Consider the following 21,647-nt stretch of genomic DNA (forward strand, 5'->3'; position numbering starts at 1 on the left):
AGCATTAAATATTCCGAAGAATTGTGAAATGTTTGGGGACAAGTAAAATATATCCAGCGCTGTTTGAGCGGAATTGGATAATTATCAGAACAATTTTTTATTTTCGAGACGTTTCGGTCTCTTCATTTGAATTATCAATATGCTGAAAATCGTTTTATATCTCGGTACGCAATTATGAACGTCATTCGGATGCCAAAGTTAAGGAGTTGTTATTTGTAGAACAAATATTTATTAATATCTGAAAAATTGTTTTCTGTTTTCGTGGCACATTATAATAATTATAATTTTATATATATATAATTTTAATATATCATTTTTGGCGTTTCGAGTCTTCTTATACATGATATTTTTATAATAAAATGTAACCCGCCCTCCTTAGAAATATTTGTAACAACAACAGCAAAGAGAAAATCATAATTGATGATGTTACACAGCATTTATATTTCGCTGGACGATAAATAATTTCAGATAATGACGATAGACAAAAGTTATGAATGGAGACAAGTATGTTATGCTTTTCGTTTAAAGTAGGCTTGGATCGTTTTAGAAACAATTGATAATGTTTTAAATTCTGAAACTGGCTGGTAGGGTCTCATTAAGAGGTCATTAATCGCCCTCGAGGCGATCAAAAGTCGGTTCACTCGAGAAAGCTGTACGTGATATTTGTTAACATGTATTACATCAGCGCCAGGCGACGACCGTTTCGAAAATTAAGGTATTCCATCGGGCAAGCACAAGCCGAGGTCGATTGTGCGACACAATGTGCCTATCTGCGTTTCCTTGCTGGAAAGCACTCGTGGTGTAAAACGCGCGCACGCGCTAAAGCGAGTGCTCGCTGCTAAACCACAGATACAGAGAGAGAATATCGGGAAATATATATAACACTTTTGTGCCGGGAGTGTCTGAGCTAGTCTTGCGCATTGGCGTATACTGAAGCGGAACTTATCCGAAAGCAATCGATCGTCATCGAAACTGGAGCTCCAACTATAATGGGGCTACGTCGACAACAAAAATTGATTGTCGAGATGTGGCTGCGCGCACAGAATGCGGCCGGAGCGGCTTCAGAAGCGGGTTTTGTGTCACGATAATGTGCGCTAACAGCGTTGCTCGCCGCGATCGAAGTCGTTAAGATCGCGCCTCTCGGTGACTTATTCACGAGATCGGTTGCATTATCGAAACTAAAGATCCAATTAAATTCCGTTGCGGGACATTAGCGACGAAAATAATGCATGGGAGGACGCACGCGTCCTACGTGACCGGCCCGGCCGAACGGCGAATTACCGGCAAAGGGTCCGGCAATTTTGTAATGGAGGAGCTTTGTTAACCCGTGAAAATCACAGTGACGTCGCTTGAAATTAGCAGCGATCGATCGGTGTATTATCGAAATCGGACCCTCCCCCCCCCCCCCAACACCGGCAATATGTGAGCTCGCTCGCGCGCGACTGCTTGTTATGACAGTTTTTTCGGGGAATTCACACTCGATATACAGCGTGTATGTATCAAATTGGATATTTGATCATATAATGGTGTTGTTACAATGTCGGATTACGTTATGAATACTACCGAGCGAGCCGCGTGCGCGCCCGCTTGCTCACCTTGTTGCGAGCAGTCGGCGTTGCGAATGCGGAACACGTTGCTCTAATGGGGACTCTCTTTCGCGGGACCCATGTGGTGGCAACCTGTATTCCCCATGCCGCCGAAACAACGGAGAACAACGCATCCGCGGCTGCAGTGTCATTTGCAAATTCGCGTGCGACCTGTCCATAAAAAAGACTTAAAGCGCACGATATCGTAGCGAGACGAAATTGCGCTGCTATCGGAAAAACAGAGACATTAAGGGGAGAATTATGACGATCGCGCGATACATATACACATACAGCAGTTCGCGATAGAATGTGCTTAATACCAGTTGATTTGTTTATCGTTCGCATGCAACTCCGCTCGTACACGTCATACTCGTTCGCCCCACGCGGAAACGGAATATTCAGTCAGTCGGTAGCAAACGTGCATATGGGGATTTAAACCGCGCTAAGATTAAAGGATAACAAGCGTCTCTCTCAGTTGAAAGTCGCTTATAAGATACAAGCTCGCAAGATTAAACTGTCAGTCAAGACGGCATCGTCTTGAAGTATTAATACTCCAATTCTCGCGCGCGCGCGCGCGGCGCGAGCTATGCCGAAGCGCTCCGGAATCATCGCTCGTGTATCATCTGTCGATTGTTTGATACCTGTTTCTTCTTAGTTAGGAGTTACTTAGACGCGAAGGCGAACAAAACAATGTCTCGGTGTTATTAGTTAATCCTCAATAATGCGATGCGAACTAAGCCTAACTGAACGGAAATAATTAGGTAAGGCCGCTTGATGTTCGGTCGAATGTGCAGAAGTCAAAAAGTGATGGCCAATGGGTACCAGAACGCGGATGTTAACGCGCAAACTTCGAAATATTTAATGAAGTTATTACGTTGAGATACATATATTACACCACGTTATAAAATCGGGACTTTTGTACTTTTCAACTTCAATTTCATTAAATGTTTGGAAGTTTGCGCATTAATTCCTGCGTTCTGGCTAACATTGGCCGTTGCTTTTTGACTTTTTCATTTTAATTAGTTAAAATAGACTAATTGTTTCATTGTCATTATTAAAAGTTGGTTTTTGCGAATAACATGCATTCACGGCGTGTTAAAAGTTCCTCAGCTGGAATTAAAGCGCACATTAGCACGAGTTGCTAAACAAGTGGCGATCATCCCAAAGCATCTAATTGGTGTATAATTGTAAACAGCAGAGTTGTCTGCTATTTTTTGTGCGACTTTCGAGACGCATCTGTCTTGCCCAATGGGAGAATTCTCCCATTGGGGGACAGATTCTCTCATTAAACAAGACAAATACGTTCTGAAAGTCACGCAAATCCATAGCGAACCTTTCTGTCTACGATTCTGTACACAGACCAGCACAATGGCTGTTACATGTGCATAATAGTCTTAACGATTAACATGCAACTAGGTTACTAGGACATTTACACTTGATTCATTGTTTATTGATTACTCAACGAAGCAAGAATGAACGATGTGCCAAGTATACGTCAAATAACAGTAATCTGTCGTTGCGACGGCTTTACGTTGATATCCAGAGGAGAAATATGTGTGATTAGAAAATATTAGCAACCTAATCGTACTGTGACATTACCGACTACACCAGTAAGAAATCATTGGATTATTAATTGTGTAATCAGCAGTGTATGTATAAAGATCATCTGGTGAGTCGTAAAAGACAATACGGTATGCCGCAGCCTGATTAATTTGACAGGATTCACATTATCCTTCCACGCAGCTGCAAACAGCAGTCCGTCAAAACATTGTCAAATTCTTCTTTTCTTTTAATAGAAAAGGTTCAGTTGTGTGCTACGGTAACCACGAATACTCCAACGCAAAAGCAAAAAATATTTCAACGGAGAATTGATGGAGTCCTGTCCGTTGCTCTCTCTAGACGGACACTGCGAATCCAGTCTAAGACGTGCAACGCACTCTACCCTAAAATATTCAGCGACGCTAAACACGACAAATGTTTGGGCACTCGCACTTTCTTCGAATAGTGTAAAAGTCGCCCGGATTTGTGCGAGTCACACAAAATAATAGGATAGGCCGCGGATTAACGAGGCCTGACTCAGGCGCAATGCATTCTAGTCTAAAACGTCCGGCGGCCCTAAACATAGTAAACGCCTAGGCATTTGTAACTTATACATATGCGCATACATATAACACTCGCGTATATGCGTTTCTATGTGCGCGTAAACACACATGCACATATGCACAGGTATGCACGTCTAGGAGCGGTACTTAGTACGCGTCGCGACTCAAATAGCCGTCAGCCGTCATCTGTTAAAGGCGCGTAAAGGAGCCGCGGGAGAACGAGCGATTAATCACCGCAATCATCCGTAACGGGGTTAGCCGATATGCTAATAGAATGATAAGTTAAGAGAACACACCCCGCCAACCGCCGCGCCGCTACTGCTCTCTCCCTTCCGTCTGTCCTTCCAGTCACCCTTCCTCGCTCTCTCACCATGTCCTCTTTATCCTGGAAAGATACGTCGCGTGGTGAACGGTAATCCGCTAATGTCTGAGCGATGTGTGTACCGTTCGCGCATAGATAATTCCGCTGCGCTGCGGAATACACGCGGCTGCGATGCACAAACTGTGCGTTCGAGAGCATGCATATGCGAGAGAGTGAGAGGGCGGGAGAGGGGGAGGGGGGAGGGGGGAGGGGGAAGAGGGGAGAGAGATCGATCCCTCAGTGATCGGTAATGGCATCAATCACTTGTTACAACCAATCAGCCGTATGTTTCGTTATCCCGAGCCGAATACGACTCGACGCGACGCGCATTCCCGCCCATTTCCAGTAAATCGCGCTTAATACGCGCTATATGCGCGCCCGTCGCGCTCGAAATTGTGCGGCGACAGGAAATTACATCGAGGCGTTCCTCGCGTGCTCGCTTTTGAAGAAAGGAACGCGTCGGTCCTATCCGCGGCTCTCTCTTCCCTCCGATCCTCGTTACAGGATGGGCCGTCATTTCCGCGCCCGGCGCCGCGCGGCCTGCTCGCGGCCGACGAACCGCCGCCGCCTCGCTTTCGGTCTCTCGCTCTCTTCCTCTCTCCCTCTCTCTCTCTCTCTCTCTCTCTCTCTCTCTCTCTCTCTCTCTCTCTCTCTCTCTCTCTCTCTCTCTCTCTCTCTCTCTCTTTCTTTGTTTCTCGCGAAATGCATTTTTCGCCGTTCGTTGTGTATTTCGCATAAGCCTCTTTCGCCACTGTTGTTTGCCAGAACAGAAAGAGAGAGAGAGAGAGAGAGAGAGAGAGAGAGAGAGAGAGAGAGTATAGCAGGGAAATGCCGCACGATCGAACACGTGAATCCCGCGTTCGGCAAAGCACGTTCCCCTCCGCACGCGTAATTTCTGAATAAACAAAGCACGCTTATCGGCAAAGGCGATCGGCAAACACACGGCGGAGCGCCGCTTTTTATACCTCGAGGAAGCATCGCGTTATCCGATCAATCTAATGAAAGATACTTTCATTGACGGCACGCAAAGCCGTACGGGCTCGTGCTACGTGTATGCAAGCCCACATGAACCTTTTGATCAGTCCGGATATTTTTTCCCTCACGATCAGTTCCAACTTTTTTTCCATTAACTGTCGTCAGTTTCGCCGCGGTTTCGCGCGGCTATTTGGCAAGATGGGTGTATGCGGTTGCGCTCGCTCACTTGTACGATGAGCGGCGTTTTCGACGACCCGCGGTGACCGATGATTTTTCATTCAGTTTTTTCTTTTTTCAAACGTACGTATATCTGCATCAGTGCGTGTGCACGCTCACGTGTGCGACACGACAAGAGCGATGGCAAGAAACGACAGGGGAGAAAGAACGCTGAGACTCGAAGGCGGAAAATATAAAGACGTAAGATAAAGAAACGCGTGTACTGTTCTTTCCGCGAGGGCGGATAATAAAAGGGAAGCGCAACGGCGCAACGGAAAATATGGTCTAGCGGACACAAGAGCGAAAGAGGGAGAGAGAAAGAGAGAGAGAGAGAGAGAGAGAGAGAGAGAGAGAGAGAGAGAGGAACGTTAATATCGCCGGAGCACCATCCGGTATTTGTATCACTTACTATTTGCATTGAACACCCGGTAGAAAGGGCGCTTGTTCTCTGCCAGAGCATTCCGGGCGATCCGACGTGATTAAAAAGTCGGGGCTCCCCCGGCATCGACGCCGGCTTCTGAATAATTCAATAAACGCGCGTTAATTCGCATATACATGCCGGCGTGACCGCCCCTGCGGACACGCGAATCCCACGGAAGAGACCGAAACTTTAAATTGTTAATCGTACCGCGTCGACCGGCTCGCCGTCTATTTGCAGAACGCTGCGGAGTGTGTATGTACAGGCGTTTGCGGATCGTTCATCGCGCGTATTACGTAAGGGGATACGCTTGAAATAAAGAGGAAAAAAAATTAAATATAATTTCACACGTGTTGCCGGTGTTATTTCGGAATTGCGTGCGCGCGAGTGATTTCTCGGGATCAAGTTCTCGTGACGGAGAATCTATGAGATCAGGTGCGATAGAAATGAAAGTAATCTGATATACATGAGATATATATGTAGCGATATATGTATATATATATGATATTAACTTGTATATAGTGATATATGTATATATATATATGTATATATATATATATATATATGATATTAATAATGTAAGACAAATGATGCGTATGAAAAGCCCTCGTGTAAAAATTTCCCAGAATTTTCCGAGTACACAAATTCCGATTAGAGTTCCTACATTTAGCTCAAAATTGGTTATCCAGTTACGATATCCGGTAGTAATCCAATTCTTATCATTTTTTTTTCAAGCTATTCGAGTTCCTATTCCTGCTTTGGTTTCAAGAAATTTTCTATATGAGTCTTGCTTCTCTCTCTTTTCTTGTGTCTTATATATTGCAAGCATGTTTGCGCAATGCAATGCTTTAATCGAGTAATATACTTAATAAATCGATGAGTATTACAATTCTACTAAATTTACTAATACACTGCGTACTTTACTCTTTCTTCATTAACTGCACCTTTGCATGGGTAAGCAGGACGAATAAATGGCGAGTAAATGCATTGCCGGCGTCGCGAAAAATATTAACCATCGGTAGCCGTCAACGCGGATCCCAAGTAATCATACGCAATCGCATTCATAAGCAATTACAATCTATCCGCTACCGAGATATCGAATAATGAGTCCGTCTCGCTTAATTTATATTCGTGCATACGCGCGAGCGAACTCGCAAGCGGGACGCGAGTTTTCCCGGTGATTAACCGGCGTTACGAGTGATGCGCGTTGATTCGCGCACAATGAAACGCTTGCATCGCGAGCTGTGGGGGCGAATGCACCGTCGAAACCTGAAGATATGAATATGTTAATATCAGAGTACATTGCCCAGTTGCAAATTGTCTCGCCGTGTGGAAATGTCGCATAAACCGTCGCATGTCACGTCGTTGTCGTCTTCGTCTTCGTCTTCGTCTTCGTCTTTGTCCTCGTCCTCGTCTTCATCTTCGTCGCCGTTGTTGTCGTTTGCGGCAGTCTTAATCTCGCTGGAGACTCGCCGCCGAAAATGCGGACTTTAATATTATCAATTCACCGCTCGCGATAATTTGCATGACGTAGCGTGCCAGCGTAACGGCCGTTCGACTGATTCGCATTCGCGTCGTTCTGCGTCGAATTCCACGCGGAATGAGTTTCCGTGAGATTCACGATTGTTCCCGCGTTAGCTCACGCACATCGATCGGTTAATGACGCGCGGCGCTGGGCGTGGGGGCCCGAAATTACGGCGACTCTTAATTGTTAATCGCGTCTCATTGTTCGATTTCAATTTATCTCGTCACAGCTGCATCGTGCGTATTAATGCTTAATTCCGATGATCGGACTCGTTTTTAGGACGGGGGGGGACGGGGGGTGGAGATAAGGGGCAGGGTACGATTGAATAAAAGTCGCAGAGGGAATTGTGTGTAAAATCCACCAAAACAAGCGGAAACGTTCATTTGCGGTGACATCGCACGCGTTGTATAGCCCGTACGTTCTCGTGTTTATTGGTTATCATTGTTGCTCTACGATGTGCTATTAATATGCCGGGGAAACGCATGCTCTTTTATTTACGCACGAATTCGGTACGCATGAAAAATGCTCGCTGAATCAACAAACTACCGAGGCTGCGGTGAAAATAGACGCGCTGCGGCTAAGTCGAAAAATAAAAGAACCGACTCGTGATTGAGAGAGGTCGAATATTTCAAATTTATATCTGCTTCGTTAAATATTAGTGCCGTCCAAAAGAATCTAAAAATATATGGACCATTGCTTAATTCAGAGGAAAGTGGATCAGTTGAATTAACGTAACAAGCGAGTCAGAATCAGGAAATCTCTATGGGATCTCTCTGAAAAATTTGAAACAAGTTCAAAAATATATTTCACGAATCAAAGGTAGTTTTTATTTAATTAAAAAAAAATATAAATTATATGCAGCATACAATCTCTCACAATCTCTCTGTAACATATCTCAAAGACAAAATCGTTCCACATGCGTAAAGTTTTGCAAAGCAGCACGTTAATTCCGATTTTATCTTAGTTTTTAATTGCTTCGACCTCTTGGATATGTTTATTTCAGAGTGTTTGGGATTATTTTTCATGAAAATCGAAGGATGTAACATCGTTCGACTTCACTGAACGTGCCTGTTTATGCCAGGATGCAGTTTTAAAAACGGTAGAATTTCTCTAGTTACTCACGAGACGGCCCATTTGAAATTATGGTATTGCATACATCGCATATAAACACATAAAGATACGCGTCAGCGCGGGATATTACTGTGCTCGCTTCCCCGCAAAAGTTTCGACGTCTGTTTTCCCCTCTCTCTTCCCCCCCCCCTCCCCGTCTTTCTCGCGGAAAACACGACGCCGGGCATCGTTTTAATATCTCCGCGGTGCACATAATTACTCGCCGTAATATCGGTCATTCAACTGATTCATACTCGTCGCATTTAGCTTCCAAATCTGCAACGGGACAAATTGCGACAAAGTTTGCGATTACCGGACATTAATTCGCGTACAATCGCACGCTCTGCACAGTCTCCTGCGCGTTTGCCCGCGAAACTGCACAAAACTTTTAATTGTTGATCGTGTTCTATCTCATAAGAACTTTGCGTAAACGGCACGGTGGTACCTCCAGAAATAACCGTTGTCTGAAACTCTTACTCGTCCTGTGTCGTTAAGTATTAATTCTCGAGTCGCATATTACTGTAGTTCCTGTAGAGAGAAAAGAAATGTATCCAACTGCGAAATCATGTCGGTCCCGACTGTTCCAACCTCTTTATCGTTTCAACGAAAAAGTGATAACGATAGCGGCAACGTATGCGTATGAACAAATAAATAAATAAATAAGAAGAAGATGAGAGTTGCGGCGCTGTTGTTTGACCGGAATTTGTCAGCGCATAAAAATTTGCTTTTACATTCGATTTGAATCGCGCGTCGAACGCGATAAAACGAACATTTTTCTTTTATACATTAAATTTCACTCGAACAATAGCGCTGACTTTCGCTCGCCTCTGCGTTTCTTTATTTGAATCCACATCTTGAGAGTCTATTTATTTTATACACGCGTATAAAGTTGATTATCACTAACGCCACGGCGGCAGTTCGCTACGTGAATAACTTTCCCGACTACATTTTTTCCACCGTGCATTTGTAGAGTCACGAGTAGCCAGACGTGCTTTCTCCCTCAGTATACACTCGGTCTGACATGCGACACGGATATTTGTACACACAGAGGCAATATCTTGTGAATGTAAAGATAACAACAATATATGCACGAGGGAGAAGAGAAGAATCGAGGACATCAGACTCTGTTTAGCATTTGCATTCATTGCATTCGTCGCCGTGAACATGCGCAGACGAATATCGAGGCAGGGTAAATTTGCGTGGAACATTGAGTCTCGGCGTGTGTTAATTCGTATATAACGGCTCGTTACGACAAAACAGAGTGGCGGGTGTCGCTGGAGCAACGAAACTTTGAATTGTTAATTAGCCGCCTGTATTGCTTTTAGTTTTGAGTCTCCCGGCCTCGGAGGAGACTCGTGTTTAACGTACCTACGCGTCTTTTATATCCTCGTTAAAATGCACTTGCGGCTGTAATCCCGCCGTCGCGAATCGTTACCTCAAGTGTTTGTCGCGCCGGGGATCGTTTCTTATTTCGCTCGCGCGGATACCGCACGTTATGGAATATGAGAGAGGAATGAGTCTCGCGGTGCAAATAAATTACAGGATAAAATAACGTGAAAACGACGTAACTTCCGCGGCTGAATATTACCTCCTCAGCTCCTTCTTGTGTTATTGTAAATATTGTAAAATTAAAATTCCAGGGGAATAATTATTCGGCGATCTGTCTCGTGGCGTACAACGACAACCTCTTGAGGTCATTTTGATTGATGATGTTAGAAGCGGGCGAAAATACAGGTTTAAAGATCTTGCAAGACACACGGTCAACCCTTCAACTGCCTTATTTTGTCACGCGAATTTTACGTCTATGTATTGATCATTGAAGCAGAGGTAAAGTTTCTGAATTATTTTACAAATCTACTCAATCGATCATAAGTCTTAAGGACATTTTACGTTTTTTCATTTCAACATAATCTCGCAACAATTTTGAATGCATATTTTTTCATTTCCAACGTCATTAATAATAAGATGAAGCGAGGAAACAGGGTCTTGGAAATTATCAATAAGTAAAAAAGAACAAGCAAAAATCAAGGAAAGGTATAGATTTAGTTTTTTTGTTCGATACACGCAATTTTCTTCGTTGCACGTGCAGATATAAAAAAGAAAACTTTGCTATATGTTCCTTGCTTTGTACGTTTACACGAAATAGCGCCGTCCGCGTTAAATTAGGATAAAGTTCTCGAACGAGTCAAGCCGATTCGCCGAGGCAATATAAATTTAATCGCGAAAGTCGAAAGTTCGGCACGCGCGCGCACAGCACTTTCCGTGAAAAATTAAGCGCCTCTTGAATTTATATTCGGCCATCGTTTAAAGTTTAAGCAGCTCTCGCGATTCGCGATTCGCCGATAATCGCCCGCACGATCGTGTTTGCCGTTACGGTCCGCTCTAAATTTTTGCCGAAACACGCTGAGCGCGCGACAGAATGTCGCGTGAATCTCGCGCATTCGCTCGACGACGGCAGCGAAATTTTTCCGCGAGCGAGAGAGCAACACGACGTGACGCGATGAAAATCAAATCTGCGTTAATGCCGCTTCGCGTGTTGCGCCGGGGAATGTCCCGAAGAACAAAACGAGCCTGGATTGAACAAGTGACCGCGTTTTTCAACGACCGCTCGGCGATCTGACGAGATATATCCCGTCGTCGATGGCCCCGACGCCCTCGAAACGTCGATCAAACTTTCAATCTACGCCGAAACATCGCCGGGACAATCATCGTCATTTGACTCGACTACGACTTTCGCGACTAATAAGCCAATTAGAAGAAACGGCCGTTTGGTGATGTGTAAGATCATACTCCTTTGTCGACTTTGTTCGAATCGCTGATCGATTACTCCCGCTTGTTAAGCACCCAACTGGAGGGTCTTCGTTTGCCCTCGTCGACGAGGATGGAATTGGCTCGAGCATTAATGTACACTGAAATACTGATCGATGATGTTTAAGTGATTCTCGTGCTTATCGTACTCTCTGCAGTTTCTCTATAAAATTACGCGGAAAAATCGCGGATTCTCCTTTTGATAAACGTGACGCACTACAAACACGGATATTGAACACGTGCTCGGCGAGAGAATTTTACAATGAAGATTATTGTAGAATTTTGTAACCGAGGAGTATATCGATATTTCACCTTAATTTAGTCTTCTTTTATTTTACATGCGCTATTTATATCTTGAGAATTGCAGTAAATCTGCTATAAAACACTTAGCAAGATACCTTCTCCTGACGATCTCCTTATTCCTGCATTATCCAAAGAAAACACAGTTGAAAAGAATTTCGTATGAGGCAAAGCTATAAAGTTTTTCCGATGTGAGTTCTTTTCGCAATATTCTCTAAAAATATATAACAGAGTAGATTATATTTTTTCTCGAATGCAAAATACTTCGTTATTTTCCGTAACTTTATTTCGTACCTTCGATACCTTCAGTACAGCAGTAATAAACAAATGATTTTACGCTCCGTTGTTGCTCGTCGCGAATTTATGTACACAGTTTTTAATTTGAAAAAATAGAGAAATATAAGAAAACGAAGTAATCTCGTCCACACGGGCGATTGCACAGATGCGCGCGAATGAAAAAAAAAGAGAAAAGTTATAATACAATCGCATGAGAGACACACGGTGTTCACTTTCTCTCTGGTGGACAGAGAAATGATTATTTAATTAGCCGCCACGCGTGACGTGCGCGCGTATCGCGAAATAACGATATCCCGTGATTGGTTTCCGCTCGGCGCTGCGCTGCCCTGCGAGGCAAAATTGGGAAGCCGCGTTTTATTAACGAGCGGCGATGTACGATCTCAACGACCTCGAGATACATCATCTCTCTCGTCGCGGCCATGGCTGTTGTCGTATACCAATCGTTTATCAAACCGTAAACCATAGAGGTTTTCACGATGGAAAGTCGTATTAAGAGGAGATATAACGCGACGAATAATGATCGATACTCGCGCGAGGAGGACACGAGGATGCGAGTGATCGACGCGCATCGACGCGACGCGATGCGATGCGATGGCCGTTCAATTCATCGATTGTTTCCGAGAGTGAATCATTATTATGCGATTAAGTATGCACCAACGAATTATCCGCCGTCGGATTACCGTCTGGATGTCCTCTCGCTTTTTATCACTGTGTGGCAGTTAACGCTGCTGATCGCGCTGCGGATGCGCAACGTCCGCGTAGCGGCGGCGGCGGCGGCGGCGGCGGTTCGGCGGTTCGGCGGTCCGGCTGATCGAACGTTAATTTGTTCGCTTGTTAATTTGATCAAGTTTTGAGGAAGCGATAGAGCGAATAATTGAAAGTAATACCATTTGCAAGTGTAATTTATTACTCCGACAATGAATAGCCGTTCGGACGTAATGCTCTTTCGCATTTTGTGTCGTGATGATCGCGCATCCGTGTCATTATGGCGGATAACCGATCGTTGATTAAATTTCATGTGTTACGAGCTAAATTAATACAAAAGGAAATTGTTAGCTGTTTGGCTGTGTACTCACAATATAACACGTCGATTACATTTTTAATATTCGTTTACACGGAATCGCTAATGAATTTGATAAGTTCAGCGCGCGCACACATGTGAATAAAATATACGTCACATTTTTCGACGGGAAATTAAATCATCCCCGAAGAGGCGAAATATTGTTCTTCGCAATCCCGTGCAGAATATTATTCATCGTTAGTAACAAAAGCACGCGCGATACGCTTGATTTATAAATGAATGATTTACTCTTAATCAAAGAATTAACTAAATTTAACGTTAAAAGGTCGATATTTCAGGAATATCATAAATAAATCATAAATAAATCCGACGAATGAGTTCAGATGATTTATAGATTGCGATCGGATAACCACACAAGAAAAAAATGGAATATAATTATTATATATCGTTAGAAGTATAAAATGATAAAAATCGAAATGTTGATAATTTGCTAATACAAAATATTTGATCTCTAGCTTTTCTCAAAACACATTTCTAACACATATAATCTAATTCCATTATCTAACACATGGAATCTAAAATAAACGACAACTCGATCATATAGTCTATTCTTACTGTGTGACAGTATCAGATCACTGTTTAAAGGTAAAGTTCAAATTTTACTATTCATCGAATGTTGAAATATGTACGAATGCATTTCTTCGTTTATCCAGGATCCTAACTTTAACCTACGGTATCTCAACTCAATGAAATTTTACATATCTTAATAAGTTCTTCAGGTACGAAGTAACTAGCCAGCTTTCCTTGAATTATTTGTGTTTTAATTTCTTCAATCCAATGTTCATAAAAGATTCTCACGATGGAAGAAAACAAATCTCCAGCCGACTGCTAATGTTGCAACCAGCGTTGCTAATATTCGTTAACGAAGGGTCAGACATCCTAAAAAATAATCTCTCTTCTCGATTCGGATGCGGATGTAGTTCCATTAAAAAATTCAGATTTACTGGCACAATTCTTAAATTAATTTGTGCTCCACACGAATCTTCGCGAGAACGACGTGTTTGCGGAAAAGCGACTTTGCACGTCGTTGAAGCCTGCACATTTACGTGCGACAGTCCCGGCTGAAACTCGTGCTCGACGTGTTAAATCCAATCAATTATCTCGGCGCCAAGTGCATCGCGCGAACGTTGCAGCTTTGCGCCATAGTCGCCGTCGCCATCGTCATCGTCCTCGACGTCGCTGTCGTCGGCAGCGTCGCCGGCGGCGCTGCGACGATGCGTCCGTCGGACTCGTTTTCGCGTTCCACGCGAAATCGCGGAGAAAGCCGGCAACCACCAACGAGGTACGAAACGAAATATTGGATTAGGTAGATAAAGGTGGCACGAACCGCAATAAGTCCTTCGGACCGCGCGCACGCGATGGGGGCTCGCGAAGGAGAACGCGAGCGAGGCCGTCGCAGCGGCGGCGGCGGAAAGGTCGAAATGCGATACACGGAGGAAGATAAGACCGAAATTGCGTTATGGCCGGCGGGTGACTCGGCTCGCGAGTCGATGCGTTTTATTACCCGCCGATGACCAGCGGCGTTATGCCCGGATTTGGCACTTTCTCACGTACGAGATCGTGCGTTTGCACGCTGTGGGTGGCGAAGGCGACGATTTATTAAATATGCGGCCGTTAGCTGCGAAGTAATTTACTTGGAAAAGCCTCTGTTGTGATATATTCAATCAAATGAAAAGTATGAAGGACCTTCAACCCTGGGGAATAATACCAAGTATCTCCTGGACGCGGTGGTATAGTTATGTAATTATGTAATTATATACAGAATTATGTATGAAAATCAATTGAAAGTAAAAGAAAAAAGAAACCGTGATTACGATGGTAACTGATTTAATAAATTTTAGGTCAATCTCTTGGTAATGATATGTTACTTAACACTGGAAATACTAAGCGATGGTAATACTAAGGAAAGGCTTTTTATATTTTGTACTTGATAGCGGTTAACATTACCGCGTTTCATTCTGATCGACCGTGTAAAACTTTATATTCGAAAAAAAATATCTTGATATGAATATAGATACAACTCGATATAAGTATGTTGTAAGTTTTGATGTTTAATGACTCTGTATCAAATTATCAAATTATAGAATGTACGTAACCGGTCAGTTAGAGGCGAACGCAAGATATTCGATTTAAATCAAATTTTAATTGTGGCAGAATTTAAATTGTGTATTATAATTAAATATTAATTATGGTAGAATAATGCACCATCAGTTATCATTATCTCAGCACAATTAGGATTTAGAACGAATATTCGCATTCGACTGTAATTGCAACCTCGTTTTGTAAATATATTACTTTATATAATATATTGTTGCATTATAGTTAAATACTGCGGGATAGCAGATAAATACGAAAAGTACCTGATATTGTTGCAAACGAAGTGAATTCCCAGATATCAGTCAAGAAGAAAAATCGGAGACAATTTGAACCTCAAGGGGTTAAGTTATAAGTTAATAGTTTGAATTTGCGAATGGTAGATCCTTCGCGTTATGCTCACGAGATCCTTGTAAAAATCTCTCCTTGGAGAGCTGTTTCTTTGGGAAAATTCTTCCTTCATAATATAACATCTTTCATAAAACACATATACATGTACACACACACACACACACACACGGAAACTTCTTAGGCGCGATGTATGCGATTGATTCGTCCATTTCAATCGCGACCAGAAAGCGTGTCGCCCAGTTATTAATATTCAGAGCTGATTTAGCCGTGGACGGCTGACGGACAGTTGAATTAATTGTAGCCGGCTGAAAGCTCTCTCATTGTATGTACTTAAAATGCTACGGCATAGAATAGGATAGAACGTCGGGCGAAAGCGCGATTAAAGTAAATTGATGTCGACAAAATTGGCCGGTGTAATCGAAGAATACTTCTCGGTGTTATATACAAAATAATATTGGCCGCGTAAATAATTTCGTTCTCGGCGTTTTATCTCAACGTTTTATCTCGGCTCTTTCTCCTCTTCTCCCGCTCCCCTCTGTATACATGCTCTAAATTCTCACAAAACCATCGAATCAATACCAGTTCTCGGCGTAAACGTCGAAACCGGCATCAGCATTACATAAAGTTTCGCAGACATGCTCATTTTTCACGACTTGTGATACCGGTAAATACCAAAAGGAAATAAATAAATAAAAATAAATAAATAAATAACAAAAAAGAGGGAAATAGAAAAAACGCCCACGCGACGGTGTTCTTTCACATTATTTAGCGATTTTCTAACGAATAATGAATTTTCATCCGTTCTTGCACCGTCGAAGTCAGGCTTTGCCAATTAAAACATTTTGTATGCACAAACATCACAAAGCTCCGGCGAGGCCGTTGCATCCATTTTTAACGATGCGAAATCACGACGCACTTTATCCCGGTTGAGCGTAAAAGCGTTTTTTTCCACAAAATCTGACAGGGGAGAGCGTGTGTTCGTAAAAAAGCGAAAAATTCGGTGGCAGTTTTTTCCCCCCAGAAAGCGGAAACACACGTACAAAGAGCAACGCTTTCGTGACCGGGTTGTGCGCAAAGCGATCAAACGTTGTCGCGCGCGCGCGAACCAGGGAGGAGCGTCGCGTCGCGTCGCGTCGCGTCGCGTCGAATTATCCTCCGGGATATCGTTTCTCGCGCTCTCTGCGGCGGTTACCGAGGCGAGAAATCACGATTTCCACGCGATCCCCGTCTTTCACGTAGGCCACCCTACTCTCGGGTGTCGTTCGCGAAATCATGATCGACATACCCCTCCGTCCTTCTCTCCCTCGCCCCTCCCCCTCCCCTCCATCTCCATCGTCCCGTTCTGCCGCGCGCGCTCTATCTTTCTCTCTCGACTCGCCATCGATCACCGCGATTCCAGGTTAAAAGGAGTGCCTTGTTAAAAAGGCATATACCGTCGAACGCGCCGAAGTCTCTACCGGGGAATTTGTCGAGAGCGGTGCGAGTGGCGGTGTGTCGGCGGTTTGATCGACGTTCCCTATCCAGCCCCTCAGGGTCTTCCCCCTTCCCCTTCGTTCCCCTCAACGGGATGGGGGGAGTCTAGGCCTCCATGAGGAGGGGTCGTGAGGGGTTTGTTAGAAGTGTATTCCGTTCGCCGCGGCTATTCCGAGGGTAATTGCGCTCGAATTTCATGCGGCCCTCTCTCCTCGACAGTAAAAATATCGTCATCCGGCCGACACACTCGTTGAGGTGGTTTATATGGCATTCCAGCGGACGGGGCTCGCGGAAGGTAGGGTGGCAAGGACGAGGGGTACGCGCCCTCCGGTGTGATTGTGTATGAAATTATCCTTCCCGGGAGAATCGTATCTCGCCCTCTCTCGCTTTCGGCGAAACTCTCGAGCTCTCGCGTCTTTCGTGACTGATCTCGCCTCTGGCCCGGGCGAAAGTCCGTCGCAGTTGGTATTACAATTTTTCTTCATAAGCGTGTTTCGTGAAAACATATGTATGTCAGACGGAGAGGGTGTGCGCGGAATTTGGTGCGCATTAAAGACGACAACGACAACGACAACGACAGCGACAGCGTCGCCGATAGCAGCGAAGCAGAAAGCGCGCAACCATTGGCGTTCTCCGTCGAATTTTGCGCAAGAACAACGGGAACGCAGGACTTTTGTATACTAATTAGGACTTTTGTACACTAATTAGATTTCTCAGAAATGATTAAAGCAATCACTTAGAGGCACGATAGTTTAGTTTTGTGTTTTCATTGATGTTTCATCTTCGTTAAAGAATAACTTGCACACAGTGATGATATGTGGCTATGGCGTTTTTTTTCCAGCAACAATAATATCCCTAACGTTCGAGAATGAAAGACTGTAAAAAAGTGCCGAGCGCTTGTTCGTACGTTGTGCATATTTTCCTCCTAGTATGAATTCTAATATTGGCTTCAGCAACTTCACTGTTGGTGTGTGACTTATACACGTATGAATAAACTCAAAATGATATCACGCCCTACAGCGCCTCTACTTGGAACACGTTACGCGGAAAGTCAGCACAGTCTGGTTAATATATAGAACTCTGCGGATTCCTCGCGAGGATATTTACCGTGCGTATTATACCGTTCGCCGTTCGTGGTAGCGGCGAGTGTTATTTCACGGTGCTCGTGGTCTGTTGTTTTATAATTTTCTTTCGGTTCTCCTAGCAAATGGACCGCCGACGGAATAATTTTATAACGCTCGTTGATCGGTGAAAATGACAATTTGAGCTGTTATCGATTCCTCATGTACGAGTAACGCGGGGTAAACTACGCACGCGTACAAATTACATGAGAGGCGCAGGTAGAGCTATGAAATTAATACATCCAAAATATCACAAATTATTGCGCGCGAGCGGAAAGCGCAAAATAACTCGGATCTTGAAGACTATCAGATTTCCAATTGCGAAGCCATACGGCACAAAAGTTGCGGCAATTTTGCTGCAGTTGCTGCGTTGCTGCAACATTGCAATATTGCAACAACATTGCAGCAATGTTTCTGCAACTTCTGTGCTGTATGAGAAATAACGATGTGAAAAACGAACCTGGTTTATTTACGACCCAGCGACGATTTCGCGTCCTCGTGGGAGAATCGTAAGTTTGCGACTTTCTCGTGAGCGCGACTATCCATAGCAAAATTAAATATGATGAATATGACGAGTTGCACGATAAATGATAATATGTGTTCGTACGCACGTACGCACGTACGCACGACGGATAAATTTTCAGCGGAGTCGCCTCACTGTCACTATGTTACCTCAATAACGGTTTCCGGTTTCCCGTTAACCCATATGAGGTTTATGATCGGCCCTACATTGGACCTACACCACTAGGTGGCAGATATTTGATATCGACCGAGTGGCGGTAGCTAGTACCAGCCCAGTGTTGGATTACAGTCGAATGACAACTCGGGACCAACGACCAATTCCGCCAGGCAATTCTTGGCCAAGCATTCGCCGCGCTTATATGCTTCGACTGTTTGGCTGAATAGAGACTTATTACGGTCCGGTCCGAGTCCAAAGTTCCGGGCCGAGTACGATCCATCGGGCATACGAAACCGTCGCAAATCGCCAACCAAGAGATATACGTTAGGAGAAATGTCCCGATTAGCGATCGAGTAATCTCCACCGTGAAGACAGATTAAGAAATTAATAATATACACATGTCAAGTACACAAGGTTTCGCATGAAAATCTTATCGGGAAGCTTGAATATTAGGCCTAGGCTCTTAATTGTGTTATATATTTCCTAATTTGTAGAAAGATTTCCATTTGTTTATATTTTCTCAGAAATAACTAAAATATCATTTAGAGGCCTGGCAGTTTAGTTTTACCTTTTATTGACAGTTTAATTTTTAAGTTAAAGAATAACTGCATACAGATATATAATAAATATACATTTGACATGGACTATCAATTTCTAAGATGGCGACGAATAATGGACGCCGTTAGCACTACGCTTCTAATTATGATGTTCCAGCATTTATTATGGCATTTATTATTATTCTTTTTTAAATATGAATCCGTATTGGCTAATTAATCAAGGAAAACGGGTATAATTGTCACAAATTCAGACACTGCATCGGTAATCGAGATATTCGCTTTAACTATCGATACTATGATACAGCATAACGCTCGCGATAACGGCCACGTAATGCCCCGTGAAAGTGAAAAAAAATACTGACTTCTCTATACCTATATATTTATACACATACACACACACACACACACACACACACATTTACTCATATTTACACATATATAAATATGTATTCGGGCAAAAGAAATTCTGCAAATTCATCTCTTTCGTAGTGATTTATCATTCGTTCCGCTGTCATATTTCACTGAAACGGTGTGTGCGTGTTGTTACATTCCTGCCGTGTATTCCCATACTACTCGCGGCATTTGTTTTCGAAAAATTGCACTCTGGGCAGTTATTTGAGAATGGTGGGGTTGATGGATGACGTCGCGTCACATCATTTCGCGTGGGTTTCGGGTCGCGTCAGTCGATTAGATTCGTCTGCGAATAGCGGCGATACTTCGTTAATTCGCGCATAAATTTGATAATTCATTCCCCCACGGGCACTCGCAGTGGGATTTCGTCTGCCTCCCTCGCGATTCGCGAGAATTGAAATCGCATGGTACTGTCGAGTACTCGGTTTAAATTAACGATTCATGCACTTACATTCCGCTTCTCGATCGTAATCTCTCTATTCAAGATCCTAACAATAAGAAACGCTTCCTCAGGGAACCGCCATTCCTAGGAGGAGCGGAAATGAATGCCGCGATAAGTTAAAAAGTAAGCAATGCATTATTCAGTTTTATTAAATCCTAGTGGAAGAAAGGAGTTTCGCTTATAATTCGGCTCTACCTTTAATTGGATACCTTTCTTCTTTCCTTGATATTAATAACGACATAAAAGAAACGGTGGAGAATGAGAGAGAGAGAGAGAGAGAGAGAGAGGGGGGGGGAGGGTGCGAGGCAGGAGGAGCTCGAGGAAAAGGACTGTGCCATATACATATATATATATATATATATATTACGTTAAGCTTTCAACACGCGGATTCTCGATATCCATATTTACGTTTGCAGAGTTAGCGCGCATCGCTTTGCATCTCGCGTGCATCGTAATCTGAACGGGCCCATCAGCAATGTGATTCGCGCTGAAATTATGTGATCGCGTTGAAACTCTGCGAAATAACGTACGAGAGAAGGCAACGAGTATGATATAATAATACTCGCGATAATCGTCGTAATCGGGAGAATCGTCAAATAAGTCGGAACGAGGAAAAGTGAAAGAGTCTTTCGCTCATCTGTATTAATTTTACGCCTTTCTCTGCGATCGTCGATCGTCGTTTGATATGTACATCAAGTTTGCTTATTTGTATCGCGTCCACTTAGCATCGCACGATTTCCTGCTTCTCCTGCATTTCGAAGGTCCCTTGTGAGAATTTGACTTGTTACGAAAATTATATATAAGATTAAGAAGGGGTCCGTCCTTGATGATTCGCCGCCGCGGGCAACCGTTTGCTCCCGTTTGCACGAAAGTGTGCACCCCTCGCTTGACGTAGTCGTATCTCTAATGAAAATCAGTCGCGACCACGGACTACCCCACGGCGATGCTTTTCAACGATGCTGCTTAAAAGCATCGGACGAATAGTGGAAAAAAAAAGAAGAAGAAAAGAGAAACACTTGCGTGCGACGGTAGTAATATTGATCTCACGCAACGGGACACGCGAGCTTCGCGACTTCGCGCCGCTCCGGGCTGCGCGCCGTGTGATCGCGTACGTTTCGTGCATGACATTTTCGGTGACACGTGTTTTCCACGTCCTCCCGGTCGGGGTCTTGCTGGAGAATCGAGCCGGTGGCGGCTACACGACGAATTTAATTAAAGTAAGTAACGACGGCGACTGGCGTACGTGGTAAATGGAGAGCGCGGCTCTGAAATGTACCGCGGTGACGTACGATATTTTGTTTGGAATGCGTTTCAGACGTCGGTGTGCTCTCAGCCATTTATTTCCGCTCCGCGAATCGCAAAATCGAAAGTCCGCGAAATCGTAAAATCGCGAAATCCACGCTTTACCAATTAATCGATCCGATTGGAATTTACAATTCTCCATTCCTTTATTGCATGTCGAAAATAAGATATTGAGGCGCTCGAAAAATGGCGTTTCTTCCATCTAAACTGTCAATTTAACGTGTGATTTATTTACGGTTTTATCGAACGTGTCAATTGGCAGCGAAAGTTTTCGCTCAGTGTTGAAATATTCGGTCGGGATATAACCTTGATAAACCTAAAATCGTGTTTGAAAAATACTCACTTTAGAGACAAGACGAGCTATATAATTCACGGCAGAATTTTCAGCTTGACTTTATATCTGTAACTTTTTATAGCGCAATTTGTTGTTGCAATTTG

At 43.7% G+C, this 21,647-nt stretch overlaps 1 protein-coding gene and 1 long non-coding RNA gene across 4 annotated transcripts in view; one reads left to right on the forward strand and one right to left on the reverse strand.

Annotated features, from left to right (window-relative positions):
• Window positions 1–21,647, reverse strand: part of dpr12 (defective proboscis extension response 12) — a 357,607-nt gene that overhangs the window by 274,142 nt on the left and 61,818 nt on the right. The window contains exon 2 of one of the 3 annotated variants that reach the window (XM_025298143.1): window positions 3,985–4,073. The exons of the other annotated variants lie outside the window; for them this stretch is intronic. Within the exon in view, the coding sequence (XP_025153928.1) occupies window positions 3,985–4,061 (77 nt within the window). The 5' untranslated portion in view covers window positions 4,062–4,073. The remainder of the gene's footprint in view (window positions 1–3,984; window positions 4,074–21,647) is intronic. 3 annotated transcript variants of the gene reach the window in all.
• Window positions 1–21,647, forward strand: part of LOC112588396 (uncharacterized) — a 260,117-nt gene that overhangs the window by 187,218 nt on the left and 51,252 nt on the right. The gene's annotated exons all lie outside the window — the stretch shown is intronic.

This window comes from Harpegnathos saltator, unplaced genomic scaffold, assembly GCF_003227715.2.
Source record: "Harpegnathos saltator strain DR-91 unplaced genomic scaffold, Hsal_v8.6 scaffold208, whole genome shotgun sequence".
NCBI classification, from domain to species: domain Eukaryota; kingdom Metazoa; phylum Arthropoda; class Insecta; order Hymenoptera; family Formicidae; genus Harpegnathos; species Harpegnathos saltator.